The 20,127-nt window shown below is 39.6% G+C and overlaps 1 protein-coding gene across 1 annotated transcript in view; it reads right to left on the bottom strand.

The window, feature by feature from the left end:
• Positions 1 to 709: 709 nt before the first annotated feature.
• The window catches only part of LOC145412368 (uncharacterized), a 417,977-nt gene continuing 398,559 nt past the window's right edge, over positions 710 to 20,127 (bottom strand). The window contains exons 21-22 of the mRNA XM_080282257.1: positions 11,857 to 12,033; positions 710 to 780 (exon numbers count right to left, since the gene is read on the bottom strand). Coding sequence (XP_080138383.1) covers positions 11,933 to 12,033 — 101 coding nt within the window. The 3' untranslated portion in view covers positions 710 to 780; positions 11,857 to 11,932. The remainder of the gene's footprint in view (positions 781 to 11,856; positions 12,034 to 20,127) is intronic.

Below are 20,127 nucleotides of genomic sequence, written 5' to 3'. Positions count from 1 at the left end.
GTGTGTGTGTGTGTGTGTGTGTGTGCGTGCTTTCTTATTTCATCTTTCAGACATCAATCTACATTTATCTATCATTCAGTCCTTTATTGGCGCAACGAGTGTAGGAGCCCAGAGTTGGCAACTTCAAGGCAAATCTGCCCAGGTACTCACTCTCAAGTGCCAGTATGTGCGTGTGTGTGTGTGTGTGTGTGTGTGTGTGTAAGAGAGAGAGAGAGAGAGAGAGAGAGAGAGAGAGAGAATGTCTACGATGCAAACTCTGACAGGCCGCACACAACTTAAGTGATTTAATCCACCGGACCACCAGGCAGCCATTGGCTTTACGGTCACAACTCTGTGGAGTAATTAGTTTACTGGACTGCAAGGAACCATTTGTCTTCATCCTCTGTTTAGATTCACCTGAATGATGCACTGCATATATGTAAATGATATAAAGTGTAAACATTTAGGCTTATAGGCGCCGCAGAATATATAAGGAAAATCCTTTTCTTCAGGCAGTTATTCCTCAAGAACTCATCTTTCTTTTTTTGTTTTTTTTACCCATCACACATACACTTCACAGCATTCAGCAATTTCCCGTCTACTCTATATCTGATACCACTGAAATTCTTTCTCTTGCGATTTGTGAAGGACAATGTTTGCGTCTGTGTCTAGGATCACATAGGGTTTTATAGAATGACCAAGATGTTCTTGAAAGAGCTTGGGAAAACTGTGACATCGTTCCAGCCGCTTGCAGCAATCGTATTTTAGGGCAGTTAAACAGTTCAGGTTTCGTTGCACACTCTGGAAAAAAAAAAAGATTTAATTAGTTAATACATTTCAAGGACACCTTTGTACTGAAGAGGAACGTCTTCATGCGACGGCATCTATAAAAGTGACCCGGTTATAAGAACGTCCTTCAACTCCCTCCCTATCCCTCGAAAGGAGGTCTGGCTGCCGAAGGACAACTTGAACCTGGAATCCACTTTCAGCTGAACCTTGTCCAACAACAGACACCCAGAATATGAGACAGACGTCAGTAAATTTCATTAACTTTAATGCATTATACCAATGGAAGAAGACATTGAAGAAGTTGCTGCAGTTTGAAACTTTATTCTGAGCATTAACCTGAAATCCATAGAAGACCATCATATTAATATGAACTAATAAATTATGGCCACAAGCCACAGATTAACAGCCACAGCAAACAATCACTAACACAGCGTTACCAATTCTCTCAAGCCATACCTGCCAAAGTTCATTCTTGAAATTTGTAAGGTCCACCGTGGATCCCAAAATTCGAAAAAAAGTCACTGTAAAAAAAATAAATAACAGGTTTTGATCTTAAAAAGCCATTTGCCTATATATCCATTGGTTAATTATCTGCAAAAGTTTCTCGAGTAAATTACGAACACTATTTTTTTTAGGAATAAACCTAATAAATCTGCTCTAAGGCTAGATATTGAATCAATATGCATGTTAATTATTCCTTTCAAACTGTCAATACGATTCAGCCACTCTACGGATATCTGACTGAAAATAGGAAATAAAATTATAACTCCTAAATATTATACATGTAAATTGTGTTCAGATTAATTACACATTATTTCAGTTACTCAATCAAATTTTTTAAAACTGAAAAAATAAAAACTAAGAAAAATGTTATATTCGAAATTTTTTTTTTTGTCTGCTCATAGAATCAGAAAAATAATGTACAATTTGTAGTTTTAATTATCATACATTTATATTCTCATCACCAAAACTATTTCCTTTGACGAAATTAAAGAGAGAGAGAGAGAGAAAGTTACATGGATAGATAGCTATATACATATTTATAAATATATATATATATATATATATATATATATATATATATATATATACACACATACCCTCTCCCGCACGATAAGTTTTGGTAAGTTTTCCGGCGCACGATTTTTTCTGCAAGGCCGCCCGGCCCCACTGCCCGCGGTCGGCAAATGTATCCTCGCCTTATTTTCGCCACCCAAACATCAATATACTGCTATGAAACCTATATCATCTTATTCGTCGATGTTTGTTCTAGTTGATAACCACCACAAAAGAACAGGAAAACACGAATAAAACAACATTAGGCGGCCGTGAATGTACAATTTGCTACATCAATTTCACTTCCCAACATCACCATTCGAATGCTTTCCATCATACAGGAAAATGTTATTTAAAGTTTTGATAGAGAATTTCATCAGCTTTCAAAAGAGACAAATCCGGTTGTAATACGATTTGTAGTTTTCGAGAAAATAGCCAAAAACTTAAAGCCATTTTTGAAAAAAAATCAATGAGCTCTCATTCAGAACTTTTCTCGCACACCTTATGTTTTTATTGCATAATATTATGCAGAATTTCACGAGCTTTCTCATGAGCAAAGATGGTTTCATTACGCCTCATAGTTTTCGAGTAAGTCACCAAAAACGACTGGGAACTCATGTCCGTGCACCACTTTTGTGATGAGCGCACAGCATACACAATATTCCCGCCTACGTAACAACGAATTTTTATCATAGATATTACATTGTTATGTCTTGTACATACGTAGAATTTACTGCTCTTTATCACGGTTCTTACAGGAAATCGATATGTCCAATTGTTTTCAAGTTATTGGCCGACCAAGTGAGATTATTCCTCAGAGTGCTTTCGACTTTTATCTCAAGCAAGGAAAAAAAAAAAAAATAGTCTGTTTCCCTGCCTTTTCCTACAGAAAAATGCTCCCAAGGGCTTGTATTCTGCAAATGTACATACATATAATTTACTGCTCTTTATCATGGTTCTTACAGGAAATCAATGTCCAATAGTTTTGGAGTAATTGGATGACAAACGTAGAATACTCCTCCTCATCCGCATGTGAGATAAAAAACATTCTTTCCCTGCCTCACCCACGGCTACATATTTTCGCTCATTACGTTTAGTTATTTTCTTTTTTTACTCAAAGTATACACATAAAATATCATAAGGTTTTTGATAGTGCTCTCAGAAACTCGACATGACCACTAGTCTTTTTGCTAGGTACTGATACTGAAGCTGAACTTTCGTCCATCTCATAAGTGTGTATGTAAAAAACATTACTTATTTGTGTAAAAATTATTGAATATATAGAAATAGGTCAATATACAAATCAACAAAATACGGATAACTCACTTCCTCCAGAGGTGTTGAGATGCTGGCAGTAGCTTGAAGATGAGGAGTTATGTAGTGTGTGAGCGTGTGCCTGTGTGTGTGTGTGTGTGTGTGTGTGTGTGTGTGTCTGTGGCATATTTCTTCTCTCCTTGTGATACATTTGCCTAAAACACATGCGATGCACACAATAGATTTCTCCACGAACATTCGCTGCACATCATATGTATGTACATGTGGCTGTGGCATATTTCTTGTCTCTGACACTTGCGCTATGTTTTAGCTAAGTCAGTCAGTGCATGAAATATTTCTCTGTGAACACTCCCTGCACCATTTTATATGCATATTTCACACTAAACGATATGCAATATAAAACACTATCACATGATTCCATCCCAACCTCCCCTATTATTCCTGACTCTATGGCATACATGAACGCCTGGTTCCTTAGTGACTGTTGCCTATCTCTATGGCGTGCATAATGCCTGCTATGGTAGGTCAGTTATTTCACCAATCCAGGCACTATATGTTTCATAAATATAAGTATTGGCTTCACTATATGAAGGTAAAATACTCACATCATTTACGGGCAGGGTGAATCAGAGTGGAAACCACGTTATAACAAACCACACTCCTGCCTGTAGGTTTAACGGCTGATAACGGGCCCCAATGATTTACAGACAATATATCTATGTTCCATAGACACAATCACTTCACATTATAGTCAAAAAACACTGTACAATCACAATATTTCAATAATGGCTTCTGCCTCGGGTGGGAGGGGAGAAAATGGCAGGTTTAAAGGGATGCTGACAGCTGCGCTACTCTCCTGCCCAGCTGGTAGTGAGATACCGAGATATTTCTGCTACGCATTGTCTCATCAGAGCAGTCACAGTGTTGCCAAATGCTTACATCAGAAAAGAGATGCACACACTAGAACGCACCAAAATTTGACGCAAATCGGCCGAAAACTTTTCTTTTGATGGCGTTTTTTCTGCTTAGGAACGCGATTCGCGTGACTGTGCTCCTTTGTAACAAACTACATGGAGCGCGAATCGCGTGACTGTGTCTGAGAGGGTATATATATATATATATATATATAACACTTTATGCAAGGAAGAAGGAACCAATGGCCAGAAGCCCTTAAATTGTTCCCTCCAAGAAAAAAAAAAACAATAATAAAGAGCCAACTTCAAGATTTGTTATTTCAAGATGTCTGGACACACTGCATTTCAAAAAGTGAAGGTCTTAAGCAGTGGGAAATAAAGAGAAGACAGTTCCAGAGTTTACCCATTGCATAAGCGAAGAACTGGGAGGAATGGTTAACTCTTGCATTAGAGATTTGGACAGAAAAGGGATGAGAGATTGTTGCTAGCAGGTGCTATGCATCCGCCATAATGGAGGTGGGATGCAAGCAGACAGTTCAGATGAGAAGTGACAATTGAAGAAACGATATAAAAGAGATAAAGATGCAACAGTACAATGAAGAGACAGAGACTGAGGGACTCCAGTAAGAAGAAGAGAGATGATAAGACAAAAAGACTTTGACTCAACCTTGTTGAGAAGAGCTGCATGTGTGGAGCCTCCCCACACATGAGAGTTGTACATTAAACCATGGGCAGTACATCCCATGTATAAAGTCAGTAACTGTGCAGGAGTAAAGAAGTCATGGAGTCAGCTTAGCACACCTAATCTTTTGAAAGCAGATTTTACTAGAGAAGTAATATAGTGAGTTGTGCGAGGTTAGATGTTCCCACATGAAACAGAATGACAGAAAACGGCTCCAAAGTTCAGAAATATTCTCGCTACCCTAAGTTTTTACATTTTGATGGTAGAACATTAATTTTTTTCTAGGAAAGATTTTTGAGTATATATTGTGATTCTTATAATATTTTGGCCATATCTATGATATATATATATATATATATATATATATATATATATATATATATATATGAAATTTCAACGCATTTTCTGGCAAAACTTGATTGCTTAGCCAACAAACAACATTCATTAGAATGTAGATAAGTATCATTAAACAATATGAATGTGCTATGGGCCCCTAAAGAGGTCATACGGATAGGCTGTAAAACAATGAGAAATCCTTTCTGCATGCTACAAACAGAGCACAACGGTAGGGACTGATGCATGGCGTGGCTAAAACTCCCGTAAAACACACCATCACTTACGGCCAGCCAATCAATAACTGAGTCTCGCAGCCCACCTACATTCTCATTGGCCACAACCAACACACGCACACACAGGCACACATAGCAAAGACGCTCTCCTCTGCTCCCATACCACCACCACAGTTGGGTGCATGTACAATACTTATTTGAAGGACTTTCATACTTACAGTGGCAGAAGGTATTCTCATCCAAGGCCATATGATAAAGTATGGGTGCTGGATTGAGTTGGATTTTGTTATAGATTAGAGGATACTCCTGTGGAAGTTTTTGGCAGGTTGAAATATTTAAAACTGAGTTTTTGAAGCATTAACCCTGCTCAGTTAGAAGTGGGTCTGAGAGACCCACTCCCGTTCATTAACTTCTAAATACTCGGGAGCCCTGTTCTTCTCAGTAGCTTCCTAACCATGTGTTTCCATGCAAGGGGTGAGGGAGTTACTTCAAGCTCTCCGTTTCCGCAGTGTACGGGTATGTGAGTATAATTTGGGTATGTGAGACCCACGTCTATCTGAGGTGTGTGAGATATTTTGTTCACCCTGATTGCAGATATCAATGCAGTGTCTGGCAGTCCCTCTTCAAACCATGAAGCACCATCCCATCCCAAGCTTTGGGACCACTGAAGCAACCATTCAGATTTTTTTTTTAATATAGAAGGCCAAAATCTCTTTACTGTTTTTCCTGCATTTATTCTAAAAAATTTGTTAAAAATATAAAAAGAAAAAAATAGTTAATTTTCTTACATGTTTTTGTTGCAAAAACCTTAAATATGTTACTCTGTTTTCAGTATTGGAATAAAGGAAACATAAACATTATTCCCAAATTTTTATATTTTGGGGTCTCTGAGAGACCCACGTCTACCTGCTAGGCAACACGGACAGACATCTACCTGAGCAAGGTTAAAAACAACAGTATTACTTTTACCCCAAAGCAGAGATATGAGCCATGTCAGACATTAAGTGTGCTATAGTCTCATTCCTTGTTTGCTGAAGTAATTACTGAGATGGACGCTGTGGGATGAGAATTGATAGATGATGGGTGTAGTCATCAGCGTATGAGTGGATAGCATTTGATGTGCAGCTTAGGTCATTAATGAACTGAAAGAAGAGAGTTGGCGATAGGACAGACCCCTGAGGAACACTACTGTTGATATCTCTAGGAGAAGAATGGTGGCCGTCTACAACAGCAACTATGGAATGATCAGAAAGGAAGCTAAAGATGAAGGCACAGATGAAAGGATTAAAAAAATGTAAGAGGGCAGTTTGGATATTAAAGATTTCTGCCAGACGTGATCGAAAGCCTTTGAGATGACAAGTGCAATGAAAATGCTTTTGCCAAAGTCCCAAAAGGAGAATGACCAGGAATGTGAAAGATAGGTGAGAAGAAAGCCAGTGGAGCATCCCTGGCAGAACCCATACTGACGATTGGAGAGAAGGTTGTGAAAGGAAAGATATTTTTATTTTTAAGAATCGTTTTAAAAACTTTTGAAATACAGGATGTTAAAGCAATTGGGCAGTAGTTAGAGGTCTGGGAATGGTCACCCTTCTTTAGGACACACTGAATGAGAGCAAACTTCAAGTAAGAAAGAAAGGCACAAGTTGACAGACAGAGGAGAAAGAGTTTGCCTGGACAGGGTCTAAGAACAGGAGCACAGTTCTTGAGGACAACAAAAGGGGCCCCATCAGGCCTATATGCCTAGTCAATATTGAGGCCAGTGACGACAGAATATACATCAAATGAAGAAAGTTTAATGTCATCCGTGGGGAAGTCAGAGGGGGAAGGTGATGGAGGAACTGCATCGAAATCGTCTAAGGTGGAATTGGAAGAGAAAGTCTGAGTGAAGAGTTCTGCTTCATTAGTAGAAGAAAGTACTACAGAGCCAACAGGGTTGAAAAGAGGGCGGGAGGATGACGAGGTAAAGTTGTTAGAAAGGTTTTTGGTAAGGTACCAGAGGGAGCAAGAGAAATTTGAGTTGGAGAGTTCAGAGCATTTAATACGAATGAAATTATTGTTAGCGGGGCAAAGAACAGACTTATTACAGTTCTTGGTAGAAACATTAAAGAAATGAGATTGAGGGGTTGGTTGGCTCCACTGTCATTTTTAGGACCTCTCCTTTTTATTGACAGCATTAGAACAAGAATGGTTAAACCAAGATTGCTTTGCATTAATCAAGGGATAGGGGAAAAGAATGCATACCTCCATGCCCAAGTGAATAACGTCGGTAATGTGTGAGGCAAGTTCGGATGGCTGTCGGCCATAGAAGCAATCATATTTCCAGGGAAAATCAATGAATTACTGCCTGAAGGCCTCCCAGTCAGCATCTCCAAAGGGACATAGCTGCTGCTTCTTGGGAGAGTCCACCTGCCTTACTGAAGCGATAATAGGTTAAGATGATAAGGTTGTGATCAGGGGAGCCCAAATTAGAAAACAGATTAACAGCATAAGCAGAAGGGTTAGTTGTATGGAAGAGGTTAATTATGTTGATATTCTCTTCAAGTCGGGTTGGGATTCAGGTAGGATGATGTACAAGCTGCTCTAGGTCATTAAGGATAGAAAGGATGTTGGCTTGTTCACCAGGTGGGTCAGTGAAAGGAGAGGAGAACAAAAGGTGGTGATGAACTTTGAAATCACTTGAATGGAGATTTCAGAGAAAGGATAAAATGATAGAATATGTTCCGCCTTAGAAATACGATAGTCGAAGAATTTTTCATAGTCAGTAGAAGTGGGCAACAAGTAAACAGCATAGATATATTTAGTCAGAGAATGATTGGATACCCAAAACCAGAGAGTAGAGAATATAAAAGATTCATGTTCAGGAACACGAGAGCAAGATATGTTGTTGCGTATACATCCACAGCTACTTTAGGCTTTGAAATGCGTTCAGTGACAGCAGGAGGATACAGAGAAGGGTGTGCTATCAGTCGTCTCAGACAGTTGAGTCACTGTGGGGAAGAGAGGTGGTGATCAGAAGGTTAGAGGAAATGCCACGAATGTTGCTGAAGTAAGCAGGCAGTAGTTCCAGGCATCTCGTTTGGTCGTCACTGAGAGAGGCGGATAGTGGGGGCTTTTATGGTTACTCACACTCCCACAGAGACTCCGGGGTTTCGTACTGAGACACCTTCTTAAACAGTATTTTCAATAGGAAGTGCAGTGTGTAATGGGCATGTAGTTTGGTTCTGACAGATAGATGAACTTGTATTGGAGAACATGCTGGCCTGCTTTCTGAGTTACTGAAACACTGAAAAAGTTCAGCAAAAGGGGATGGTCAGAAACTAGCCCTGAGGGATGATGAAACGGGAGCTCTAGCTCCCCCTGACATCAGCTTTCCATCCACCATAGGAGTACAGCCCTGTTCGACTAGTGATAAGTCTACTCCCTAATATATATATATATATATATATATATATATATATATATATATATATATATAATCTAATCCTGTACTGGTCCATGAGGAGCACAGGAGCCCGGGGCAGGCAAGTTGGTTCTGACATTTAAGATGAAAGTGACCAGCTTCACTTGTCCATGAGTGGCAATACTTGAGCAATAAATCCCAACCATCTCTTGGATGTAAAGCTGTACAGGCTCAATCCGTTTCGAACGCCTTAATTACTCACTAAACTACCAGGCGCCATAATTTGGTTATATGGTTAGCACCCAACATAGTGAATGGTTTCCTGGGTTATAGGAAATCATTCGGCTTGTCAGTCAGTGTAGAGACCATAAGGTTCTGTAGATTGAGTGAGTGGATGATGGGTGGTCCCACCAACCGCCTATATATATATATATATATATATATATATATATATATATATATATATATATATATATATATATATATATATATATATATATATATATATATATATTTATATATATATATATATATATATATTTATATATATATATATATATATATATATTATATATATATATATTATATATATATATATATATATATATATATATATATATATATATATATATATATATATATATATATATTCGAGGTGGGATTAGGGTAGGTGAGGGTAGGTAGTGAGAAAACAGGTCCATGAAGCTTTGGCCCATGACTGAATCGGTCTGTGGTAATAAATGGTCCACGGGAAATATATTTTTGATGAAAACGGACCCAAGGGGAACATAGATTCAATGTGTTAAGTGATGCCCCAGGAATCATCTCCAACGGGAGAAGAGATCAGGTTCTACAAAGGATCACTTTTAGACAGTGCCTGATCATCATCATCATCATGCCCAAAAGATTGTTGAATACAATGACATGCTATCACTTACACGATCAGATATCCTTTCCACAATTTCTCTTCATTATCACCTAGAATTTTTCTTAAAACAACATTAGCCACACTATGCACATGTACCACAACCATCAAAAAACATACAGCCTGACAACACATGTCTAGTTGAGACCAGCTGTTCTTTTTCGTTGTCTCTCATCTGTGTCACAAAAAATGCTACTAAAACAATTTGTAACAGCAAACAGGTTTAAATCACCCATTATGAATTCTCCATAACATTACTATATCAGAGCCTGAAGAGATCAATGTCAGTTAATTGCTACTGACACAAAGTACGTGGGTGACTGGGCCAACATTCCTGTTTACAAGCAATAAATCATCCACAGACTTCACCATCTCACAACCTCACGTTACCAGTCCCTCCCAACAGGTTAATTCACAGTGTGTCGGAGTCGCGGGTTTTGTACTAATGACGCATAATTATTTTGTTTCATTAGTATGGAAATAGCAGATGGAGAGAACACTTTAAAGAACAGTTAAACATAAAAGAATGAAAGTGATGCGAGTGTAAATGGATGGGGAATGGCAGGGAAAAGGAGGGAGATGAAAAGGGAGGAAGAGATCAGTAGGATGGAAGTAGCAGAGGCAGTGAAAAAAGTCAAAATGGGGAAAGCCCCAGGAATTGAATGAATGTGTGGTGAAATGCTGAAGCATGGGGGAGAGACAGTAACAGAATGGATATGGAAGATGTGCAGATTGGACTGGGAGGAAGGTAGAGTCCCGAAGGATCAGGTGTAATTATTCCCCTGTACAAAAGAAAAGGGGGGGAAAAGAAGTGTGTGGTAATCACAGGGGCATTTCTCTTCTTAGTGTAATGGGAAAAGTATATGGAAGGATACTTATTGACAGAGTTAGGAAAATAACAGAGGAATTAGTTGGAGAAGAACAGGGAGGTTTTAGGAAGGGAAGAGGTTGTGTAGATCAGACATTCATCCATAAGTCTTCAGTGGAAAAGTTTCCAGAGATGGGAAAGAAGCAGTATGTGGCCTTCATGGATTTGGAGAGAGAACATTTGACAGAGTGGATAGACATGGAATGTGGAAAATTTTACGAATATGTGAAGTAATTGGGAAGTTGTTGAATTCCGTGAAGAGTATGCAACATGCATGAGGGTGCTAAGGCTACAGTGCATGTGGATTGTGAACTGAGTGAATTTTTCTGTCTGAATGTTGACTTGAAACAGGGATGTCTCCATGGCTGTTCAATCTGTATATGGATGGAATTATAAAAGAGGTACAAGGTAGGGCACTGGATGTTCGAGTGCCCGTAATGAGAGAGGGCAGTGGTCGGAAATTTCCTGTTCTGTTGTTCGCAGATGATACTGTATTGTTAAATGAAGATGAAGAGGAACTGCAAGGCTTAGTGAATGAATCTGGAAGAGTGTGTAACAAACGGAATCTAAAGGTGAGTGTAGGGAAGAGTAAAGTTATGGTCTTCAAAAGAAGTGAAGTCACAGAATGTACAGTGATGGTGGATAATCGGAAAATGTGAATGCATTTAAGTACTTGTGTAGTGTGTGAATATGGATGGAAATTTGGAGGATGATGTACTTGAAAGGGTGCCACAAGTAAGAAATGTTGCTGGTGCTTTGAAAGCAATGATAGGGAATAGGGAACTGGGCATGGAAGTAAAAAGGTCGCTGCATGACAATATTTGATACCAACTCTAACGTATGGAAGTGAAGCTTAGACCTTGTTGGAGGAACACAAGTCAAAAGTGAGAGCAGTGGAAACGAATTCTTTAAGAGGAGCATGTGGAGTTACATGGAGAGACAGACTGACAAATGAGGAAGTGATGGAGCGTTGTGGTTTGGATGTGGATGTGATAGAAAGCGTTAGGAGAAATACACTGAGATGGTTTGGCCATGTGGAGAGGATAGAGAGCAAGAGACTAATGAGGAGTGTGTATATGAGTAAGGTGGATGGGGAGGTGGAGGAAGGGGGAGGCCAAGGATGAGATGGAGGAATGGAGTGGAGATGTATATAAGAGAAAGGGGTGTGAGCTGGGGGGAGGGCAGTGAAATGGCAGGGGACTAGGCAACATGAAGGCGATTTGTTTGTGGCCACTTCTTACTGGATTGAGGTGTCTGGCAAGAGAAAGATAGATAGTATGGAAATGCTGATATGCTGTGGTATTATTGACCACAGTTGCATCATTCGCTCTTATTGAACACAAGTTGTATGCCACTTTGTCTCAGCATGGAAACCTAGGATACATCAGGCAAGTCTCACCTTATGTGACATCAAGCGCTGCTGTGTTAAAAGCCAGGACACGATCATGACCGCAGCCTCCAGATTAAACTAAGTGTCATTTCTTCTTGGGTGGGCGGGGTGCGGGAGGCAGGAGGACTGAACCACCCACAACCAGGGCCTCCATCTCGAACTCCACTTCAGTGTTGGCACTTGTAACTGGGCAGGCTGGGGCAGACAGATATTACACGCCTTGCTTTTAATTAATAACAACACTTACTGTATACAAACACTGTAGTTTAATTATTATATTAATGGTAAAGTGTATAAGTTCTGTGCCATTAGTCGAGTGACAAAACCTATAACGAACTACCCGTTTTGAGTCTAGAGCCCTGAGTTTTAGTTACAATAGTCCATAACATATAAAAAGAAACAGACTGGTGTGTGCCTTTGGTGACAGCCAATGATTAAAGTATTTTTAGAAGTCTCATAAAGATTGGAATGATGCTTACCTTCACCCCAACTGGTACTTCATTCCACTACAACACCTAACGTTAGTAAATTGTATATCAATTCATTTTAATACACTCACTGCAGACATACAAGATCATGTATCCTCATGTCCAACTTCAATTATTTCAGCTCTTTACTCCTACTGCATGACGATGTCCTTTTCTGTTTTCTTCTCTCCACTGCCAGACAATATTATTCATTTTGGAGGGAAACCCTCTTGATGCTGTTAGAATCTATTTCATTTGATATATTCAGTGCTCTAGCTTGCTCTTTTTTTTCTTTTCTTTTTTTTCATTGTTACCATCCTATGATTTTTCTTATGTCCAGTGAGAGCCCTGGTACTGTAAGAGTTAATGTAACAGAACGGCTACATCACAGATTCTAACTAGACAGAAAATATAATGTAAAGGTAATCTTCTGCAAATCTCATCTGGAAAGCAATTTTAATTTTCTTTCTACATGGATAGATCAACAGTTGGATGGAGAGGAAGCTATGCAGATAAAGAGATGTTCAGAAAGTCTAGTGATAGAATATTCATGTTTTGATTGGTCAGGTCACTTTACTTATCTGATTATTTTACAATAAAGAAACTTATCAATCCTGTCTCAGTATAGGAAATTTCACCAGCAAAGGAAAATGAAAAACTGAAATAAGAAAACTTTTGTTCCTGATGCTACATTTCTAGTTTTGCACATATAATTATGAATTAGGTATGTAAGTATAAGGTAAATGAAAACTTTAGCATCCAGTGAAGGGAGGAGAGGAAGGCACTGAGCCCTTCCTGTATGCAGGCGTTTTCCCAATTGTTGCTTGTTTTCAACCCATCATAGCTCAGTAACTACAGCACTTGGAACTTTCCCTTAAAGATCAGAATACCCAATTATCTTCTCTTCATTGCAAGTGTCTCCAGGTCTCTAGAGTGAGGAGTTGTGGTCGTAGAGACGATGAATGGAGGTAGCTTGGGGGTCGTGGCGAGCTGCGTCCGTACTAGGAGGCAAGATGGTGACTAAGGCAAGCTGGCTACACACCAGCCTGGGTCAGATGGGGCTGCTCCGCTCACATTCGCTTGCACTTTCCCTTCCTAGATCTTCCCCATCATCTTCACCTGTCCCTGCCACTGCCCCATAAATGAATTTCCTCACACCTTGTACAAGTGGTTTGCTGGATTTATTGGCCCAGTTCTTGCACGTGTTCCAGAGTGACACTGTGCCATATGATGTGTGGGAGGAGGAATACTAATGCATATTTTGATACACAGTACTTGCTGCGAAAGACTACTTTTTCCTTCACTTAAGCATGTCTTCTATTCATGTGCCACTAAAGGTCACTTTCATTTTCACTCAGGCTCCATTTTCATACCTGTAGACACTTATCTGACCAAGTACTTACTTCATTACAGAAATGGCAGTAAATTCTAAACTGTTTTTTGTCACATCTGTTTTTACATATATTGCAAGGCCACTTTTATTTTCACTCGGGCTCATACTTATTTCAGCGTTTATACATTGCAGTACAAAACAACTGTACAGTATTTGCCCCAGATGATTGTTTTCACTTGTACTCCAGGACTTGATTCTAAAATGAATGATACAAAACCAGTGTACAGTACAATACTTGTCCCAAAATATCACGTTCATTTTTCCTTCGAACGCTTGTTATCTGAACCATATGATATAAAAGCACAGCACAGTTTTGTTCATAACACTTTTTTTAAGTACTGTAGTTTTCATTCTCTTCCACAGCTCTTGTATATTTTTTTCAACAGTTTTACTTCACTAAATAAATATCAGTCCTTACTATCACAAACATTCTGTACACTGAAATTTTCCTTATTTATCTATACCACTTATTATACCTCCGCCTACCTATGGTGGAGGAGACATTAACTGATTGGTCTGTCAGTCTGTGCATGCGTGTGTGGGTCCGTGGGTCCACAACATTCTTGTGGGCGCGATATCTCCTGAACCCATTGACTGATTTCAACCAAACCTTTGTTAGTGAAGCAGTATGCGGAGATGATGAACTGACTTGGCCACCTAGGTCAATGGGTCAAAGGTTAACGTTATCTGGAGTCGACTTACGAGTAATTTATCTTTGTGGATGCGATACAGTATCCAGGGACAATCAAGCAATAAGGGCAGCAAGGTCCAGGGGTCAAAGGTCAAGGTCATGTGAATGTTCACACGATATCTCTTGAACCATTTGACGGATTTTGATCAAACTTTTGTCAGTGACACAGTATGATGGGACAGTGAGCTGATGAGGTCAGTAAGGTCAAGGTCATATAGGTGTGGGTGCGAAATCTCCTGAAACCCTTGATGGATTTTAACCAGACTTTGTCAGTGATACATTATGAAGGGATGATGAAATTATTTGATCAGCAAGGTCAAGAGGTCAAAGGTCAAGGTCATATGCACATGGGCACTACATCTCCTGAACCGCTCAATGGCTTTCGACTAAAGTTTTGTCATGATACACTATGAAAAGACGATTAACGCTTTAGATCACCAAGAGCAAGGGGTCATGTGGGTGTGGGCGTGATGCAGTATCTCCTGAACCCCTCGACGAATTTCAACCAAACATTTGTCTATGATGTACTATAAAGAGAATATGAAATGCTAAGGTCAGCAAGTTCAAGGGTTCAAAAGTCAATGGCATATGGGTATGGGAGCGATATCTCCATAATCCCTCAACGGACTTCGACCAAACTTTTGTCAGTAATGTAGTATGAATGGATGATGAAGTGATTATATCTGAAAGGTCATGGGGTCAAAGGTGAAAGTTATATGGGTGTGGGCACGATATCTTATGAATCCCTCAACAGATTTCTACCAATCATGTGTCAGTGATACAGTTTGAAGGGACGATGAACTTATTAGGTCGGCAAGTTCAAGGTGGCAAAGGACAAAGTCAAATGGGATCAACTTAGTTTATTTTTAGTTTCATATTAACCCACAGTGGACACTGTCATGGATGTCGCATGGTGAGTCTGTGCTCAAGGCATGGCAGAAGCATACTGAGTGATGATTTGCATCGACAGTTCGGTGCCCAAGTTCACGGCATTTCATTCTTTATATTTTTATGTACAGTACACATTTACTATGCATATGTTTGACTTCCCTACACACTCATGAAGTGTCAGACTGGGATGATGTGGATGGTTCTGAGAGCGTGTGACGTACTGACACCGTCAAGGCGATGGGAAGGAGGCTTCTGGGCCATAAAAGGAAGCCAAGGCACGTCACTCTACAGTCTTTGTAGTAACTCTCACTCTCAGACGTTATTTCGTCACTCAGTAATAAGGATACTGTCATTTCTTTAACTCTCCAAATCGCACTATTACTCAGCCCCTTCCGTACACGAGTGGGAGGTTTGGCAAGGGTGGAGGTGGCATGGGCTGGGCTGCCACTCACAGCAGCATGCTAGTCAGGCAATGCATAATCATAAACAATCGTTCTTACCCTTTCCATTTTCAAAGGGAAACTGGCAGTGTAGCTCATCCGCCTCCTGTATGCCTACATCACGCACTAGGCACCGTAAAAAAATGGAAAGGATTAGAATCACTGGCAGTAAATGCAAAACAGTTATGTTTGTCATATGAAGCATTCTGAACATATCTCATATATGCACAACATTTCAGCACCATTCGCATTGTTTTGGGAGAAAAAAAAAATAACACCTGCCCAGTTGCGTTGCGGCGATATCGGTTGCCGATATTTCTGCAACTTCCGCGCTTCATTGCAAGCCACAAAATGCGTCTATGAAGCTGGGATTCGCACTGTTAGGTGCATCTGAACTTTCTCTTCAATATGGCAAGAAAAAAAAATCAATTTTCGAAACTTCAAAAAAATGGCTCCGGCGTCGGCCTGGGGTGCACGGAAAATTCCGGGCCTTCGGCCACGGAGGGGTTTAAAGCATCAACTTACTGATATATTGAAGCTACATAATGCATTTTGTTCTCCAAAGAACCAATTATAAATATTGTATTCATTATTTCCAAGCCAGTGGCTGTTGAAACGAGGCAAACATAGTAATATTCTCAAAGCAGCCCTAAAATACATGCTCAGATTTCAGCTTGGTGGGAAGAATTGACCTTCTTTAACTCCTAAAGCTCGGATGACAGATATGTCCATTTAAATTACCTAGGGGTAGAGGTTCCACAAAATGAATGAAGGCATATTTTTAGTGTTTGGGGGGATGCCATGGTTTTGTCATGCTCAAGGTCGTGAGCATGATCTTCCCACCACTCACCCAACCTTCTTATCACTCCTCTTAAGATTTATTCATGAAATATTTACACTTACTGCAAATAATTTGTGTCTTGTTTAAAGCATTACACTACGCTTACACCTGAGAGGCTCATTTATATACGAGCTTCATTATTTTATTTTTGTTACACTTATTCAAAGTACTTTTAACATTTAATTCTAAGATGGCTTGTTAGTATCCAAAGCACAAAGGGGCATCATAATACAATAATTTGTGAAGTGTTGGCAAAGATTTTACTTCTTTCATCACTGATTTACACTTTTCTGTATTTACAGTTACTTACACCATTAACATTATATTTCTTACAGATGGAAACCACTAACAATGTGTCAGGATGGCAACAGTCGCTCCGTGGGCGACGTGACCTTCTCCGACGATCGTATCGTGGAGGGTGCGGGTCGAGAAACTATCAATCAAGTGGACAAGCCCGTCCGGCCACGACTGTCAACTTTCCAACCCGGTCCCCTTGGACAGAGGCCTGGGCGAAGGTGGAGTATAGCAGAAATAGGAGGAGAAAAAGGTAGAAGCGAGGACGAGGAAGAAAACGAAGAAGACACACTGACCACGGAAAGGGAGCGTCGTAGGCTGCTGAAGGAGGCATATAGAACGCTGCGACCTAAGCATCATAACGAAATAAGGGCGAAAGCACAAGAAGTATGGGAGATGAGCGACAAGGCTAGAGGACGGAGGGGAATGGAGAGAATTGAGGAGGAACCGGATAGGACGCCGTGTTAAGCAAGACATAAGGAGGCGGAGATAGGATCAAATTACTAATGAGCAACAGCATTTAGGGTAGAAGGTATCCTAGGGCCATTTGTATACTTCGTAACGAATGACTAATAGGCTATCATTGTAGGATGGGGTGAGAAACAAGCTTGGTATCAATAGTCCATTAGGGTTAACCCGAAAAACTGGAAGGGAGAGTCCCCGAGAGGACTAGGTGAAGGACAAGACCAAGTGGACGCCAGCTAGCATAAAGTTAACATCCATGACGTATTGAAGACGTAGCAGTGACTTAGGTAAAGGGGCGTGACAAGGCCTCACAAGGATATATAAACAGGATATTAGGTTTACTTAGTCAGTAGGAGTAGAAATAAGAATATGAGCTGATAGAGGTCCAGACTCTATTGCCGAAGGGGGCAAGCATTCACAGTCATGGGCATCATGGAGTTGGTAAGTAGAGGCAGCTGAAGTTGTAGTAACTTGCGAGAATTAAGGCAAGATAAACCTTTATTCAAAACCCAGTTCTATGTATTTGGCCGCGGTGTTCTTGACCGGGAATTAGACTTACATGATATATTTACTTCAAGGTACGTACTCATAAGTGAACATTGAATACTCGATATACGAGTAATTAATCTAGTTGTTACGTGGGGCGCCTAGCCTTTCATGTACTAGTAACTGTAATGAACGTAACCATAGAGTTGTTTTAAAGTAACATATAAGAACTAAAATGAATAACTAGTCTCTTGGTGACAGATTGTAGTGCCATATACTAAGAGACCAGTAAACCCTTAACGATTGTTGATATTTTGTATCAATCTTGACATTAAAATTAACAGTTGTCCTTGTGTTTCAGATCCTCAGAGTGTGGAACTGTGACTTATGGTAGTCCTGGGAAAATAAGAACGTAAAGGAATGTTTATTGCTTTATTATTCCAACTGATAATCTCCCTGGGCTTGTCTCCCCATTCTCTCCTGTTACTGTCACGCTACCACCTCACATATTAATAACAGTCGTTCTCTGTACTTAGCTAAGCCGAGCACAGGGCCTACCACAGGTAGCGTGGGAGTGGAGGATACGACAAATGTGCTTCAAGATCCCATTCACCTTAGTCCTCTATGTTGTTTGTGACACGATTCTTGCCAAGATAAATGACATAAACTCATAGTTACTGTATTCTGATGCAGGATTTTCAGAGTTAGGAGTGCCTATTCCAAATTTAATTCCATCTAAGACTGCAACTAAAATTACATTTTTGTTTGCTTCATTCAGTAGCACCTCCTACTTCAGTCCACCTACTGTACTCATATTTTGGTGTCATCAGTCGATGACAGCCTGATGGGATGGAGTTAAGATGTTGTATCCAGTGCTTGTTCTTTGTAAAAACTTTGTATGTCCATCACCTTCATCTTCTTCTCCATTTGACTTTTTCCAAAATCTTGAATTCTCTCTCTCTCTCTCTCTCTGTTTGTTAAAATCAAGGGCCTCTGACGATCTGAATATTTTTTTCATTAGTATAAGGCTGTCTGTCTCAAACTACTGCAACATAAAAAAAAAAAAAGGCTACTTGACGAATAATTTTAAGCCATTCGTATAAATCATTGCTAGTTGATCCCCTCCTTCCTCAGTTCAGAATATTCTTGAAACTTCCTTCCCCATTTACAAATTTGAGGGATACTTCTTTGTGTGCAATTGTTTACATTCTAGAGATGGCTGGCTGTATTTCTCCTTTGTTAAATATTGCCCTATGTTTATGTTAATCTCGTACCTCTAAATGTTTTGGACTATTGAACCCTAGCCTTTGACCCCTATATTCCAAAGTGGTACTGTTTGATTGGCTATTACCATCATCCAGATAGACAGGCATAGGAGCATATATGTGTAAAGGATTGCTATATATATATATATATATATATATATATATATATATATATATATATATATATATATATTTAAAGCTGATCAAATGACAGACAAATAAACAGCAACAGAGGTACATAAACAAAATCAAAGCAGAGTGTTGATCAGACAGTTGTATGTAAAAATATATCCTGATAAATTATGCAAAGGAAGAAAAAGATCAGCACATGGAGTCATCTGGTCACTGTCAACACATAAATATGCGTTCTCCCCAATCCATGTCTGTCTGCTGGGACATATTTACATAATTCAGTATTGTTGCACTTATTGATTCTTTAAATTTCCCTAAAACTGCTACGTCTGAATTTTCCAGGCACTAGAATATATGTTATCTGTGAGTAACACCACCCAGTTCTAAACACATTTCTTTATAATCTCCCCCTTCCCACCAGTCAGTTGACTCTCTCTCTCTCTCTCTCTCTTTCTCTCTCTCTCTCTCTCTCTCTCTCTCTCTCTCTCCCCTTGCCAAACTGAAAATATTGATATGAAGAAACCTTTTGAGCACTAGACTTAAATATTGAAGGCCTACTTTTGGATACTTCCATAAAGTTTAATATGTGTGTTTATCCAAAAGAATTAGTTAGGGAAGGTAAAACTATAAATAGAGACTTTGACCAATGACGGATTAAAAACGTGGATTAAATTACTACCTATCCAAAAAAAGTTAAACGTCCCCATCAATATTTGGCCGAATGGCACCTCTATGATGCTTACTGGTAGCCTACTCAGTACTCAAGGTGGTGATTGACAGGCAGATAAATAATGACAGACAGAATGGTGTGTGTGTGTGTGTGTGTGTGTGTGTGTGTGTGTGTGTGTGTGTGTGTGTGTGTGTGTGTGTGTAGATATTCATCGGCAGACAAGCACATATATCCTTGACTCAGTT

Source organism: Coenobita brevimanus, chromosome 93 (assembly GCF_032717465.1).
Source record: "Coenobita brevimanus isolate Jiangsu-jjx chromosome 93, ASM3271746v2, whole genome shotgun sequence".
NCBI classification, from domain to species: Eukaryota; Metazoa; Arthropoda; class Malacostraca; order Decapoda; family Coenobitidae; genus Coenobita; species Coenobita brevimanus.
Note: the sequence above shows the minus strand (reverse complement) of the source record. Positions and strands in the feature narration are given on the sequence as shown.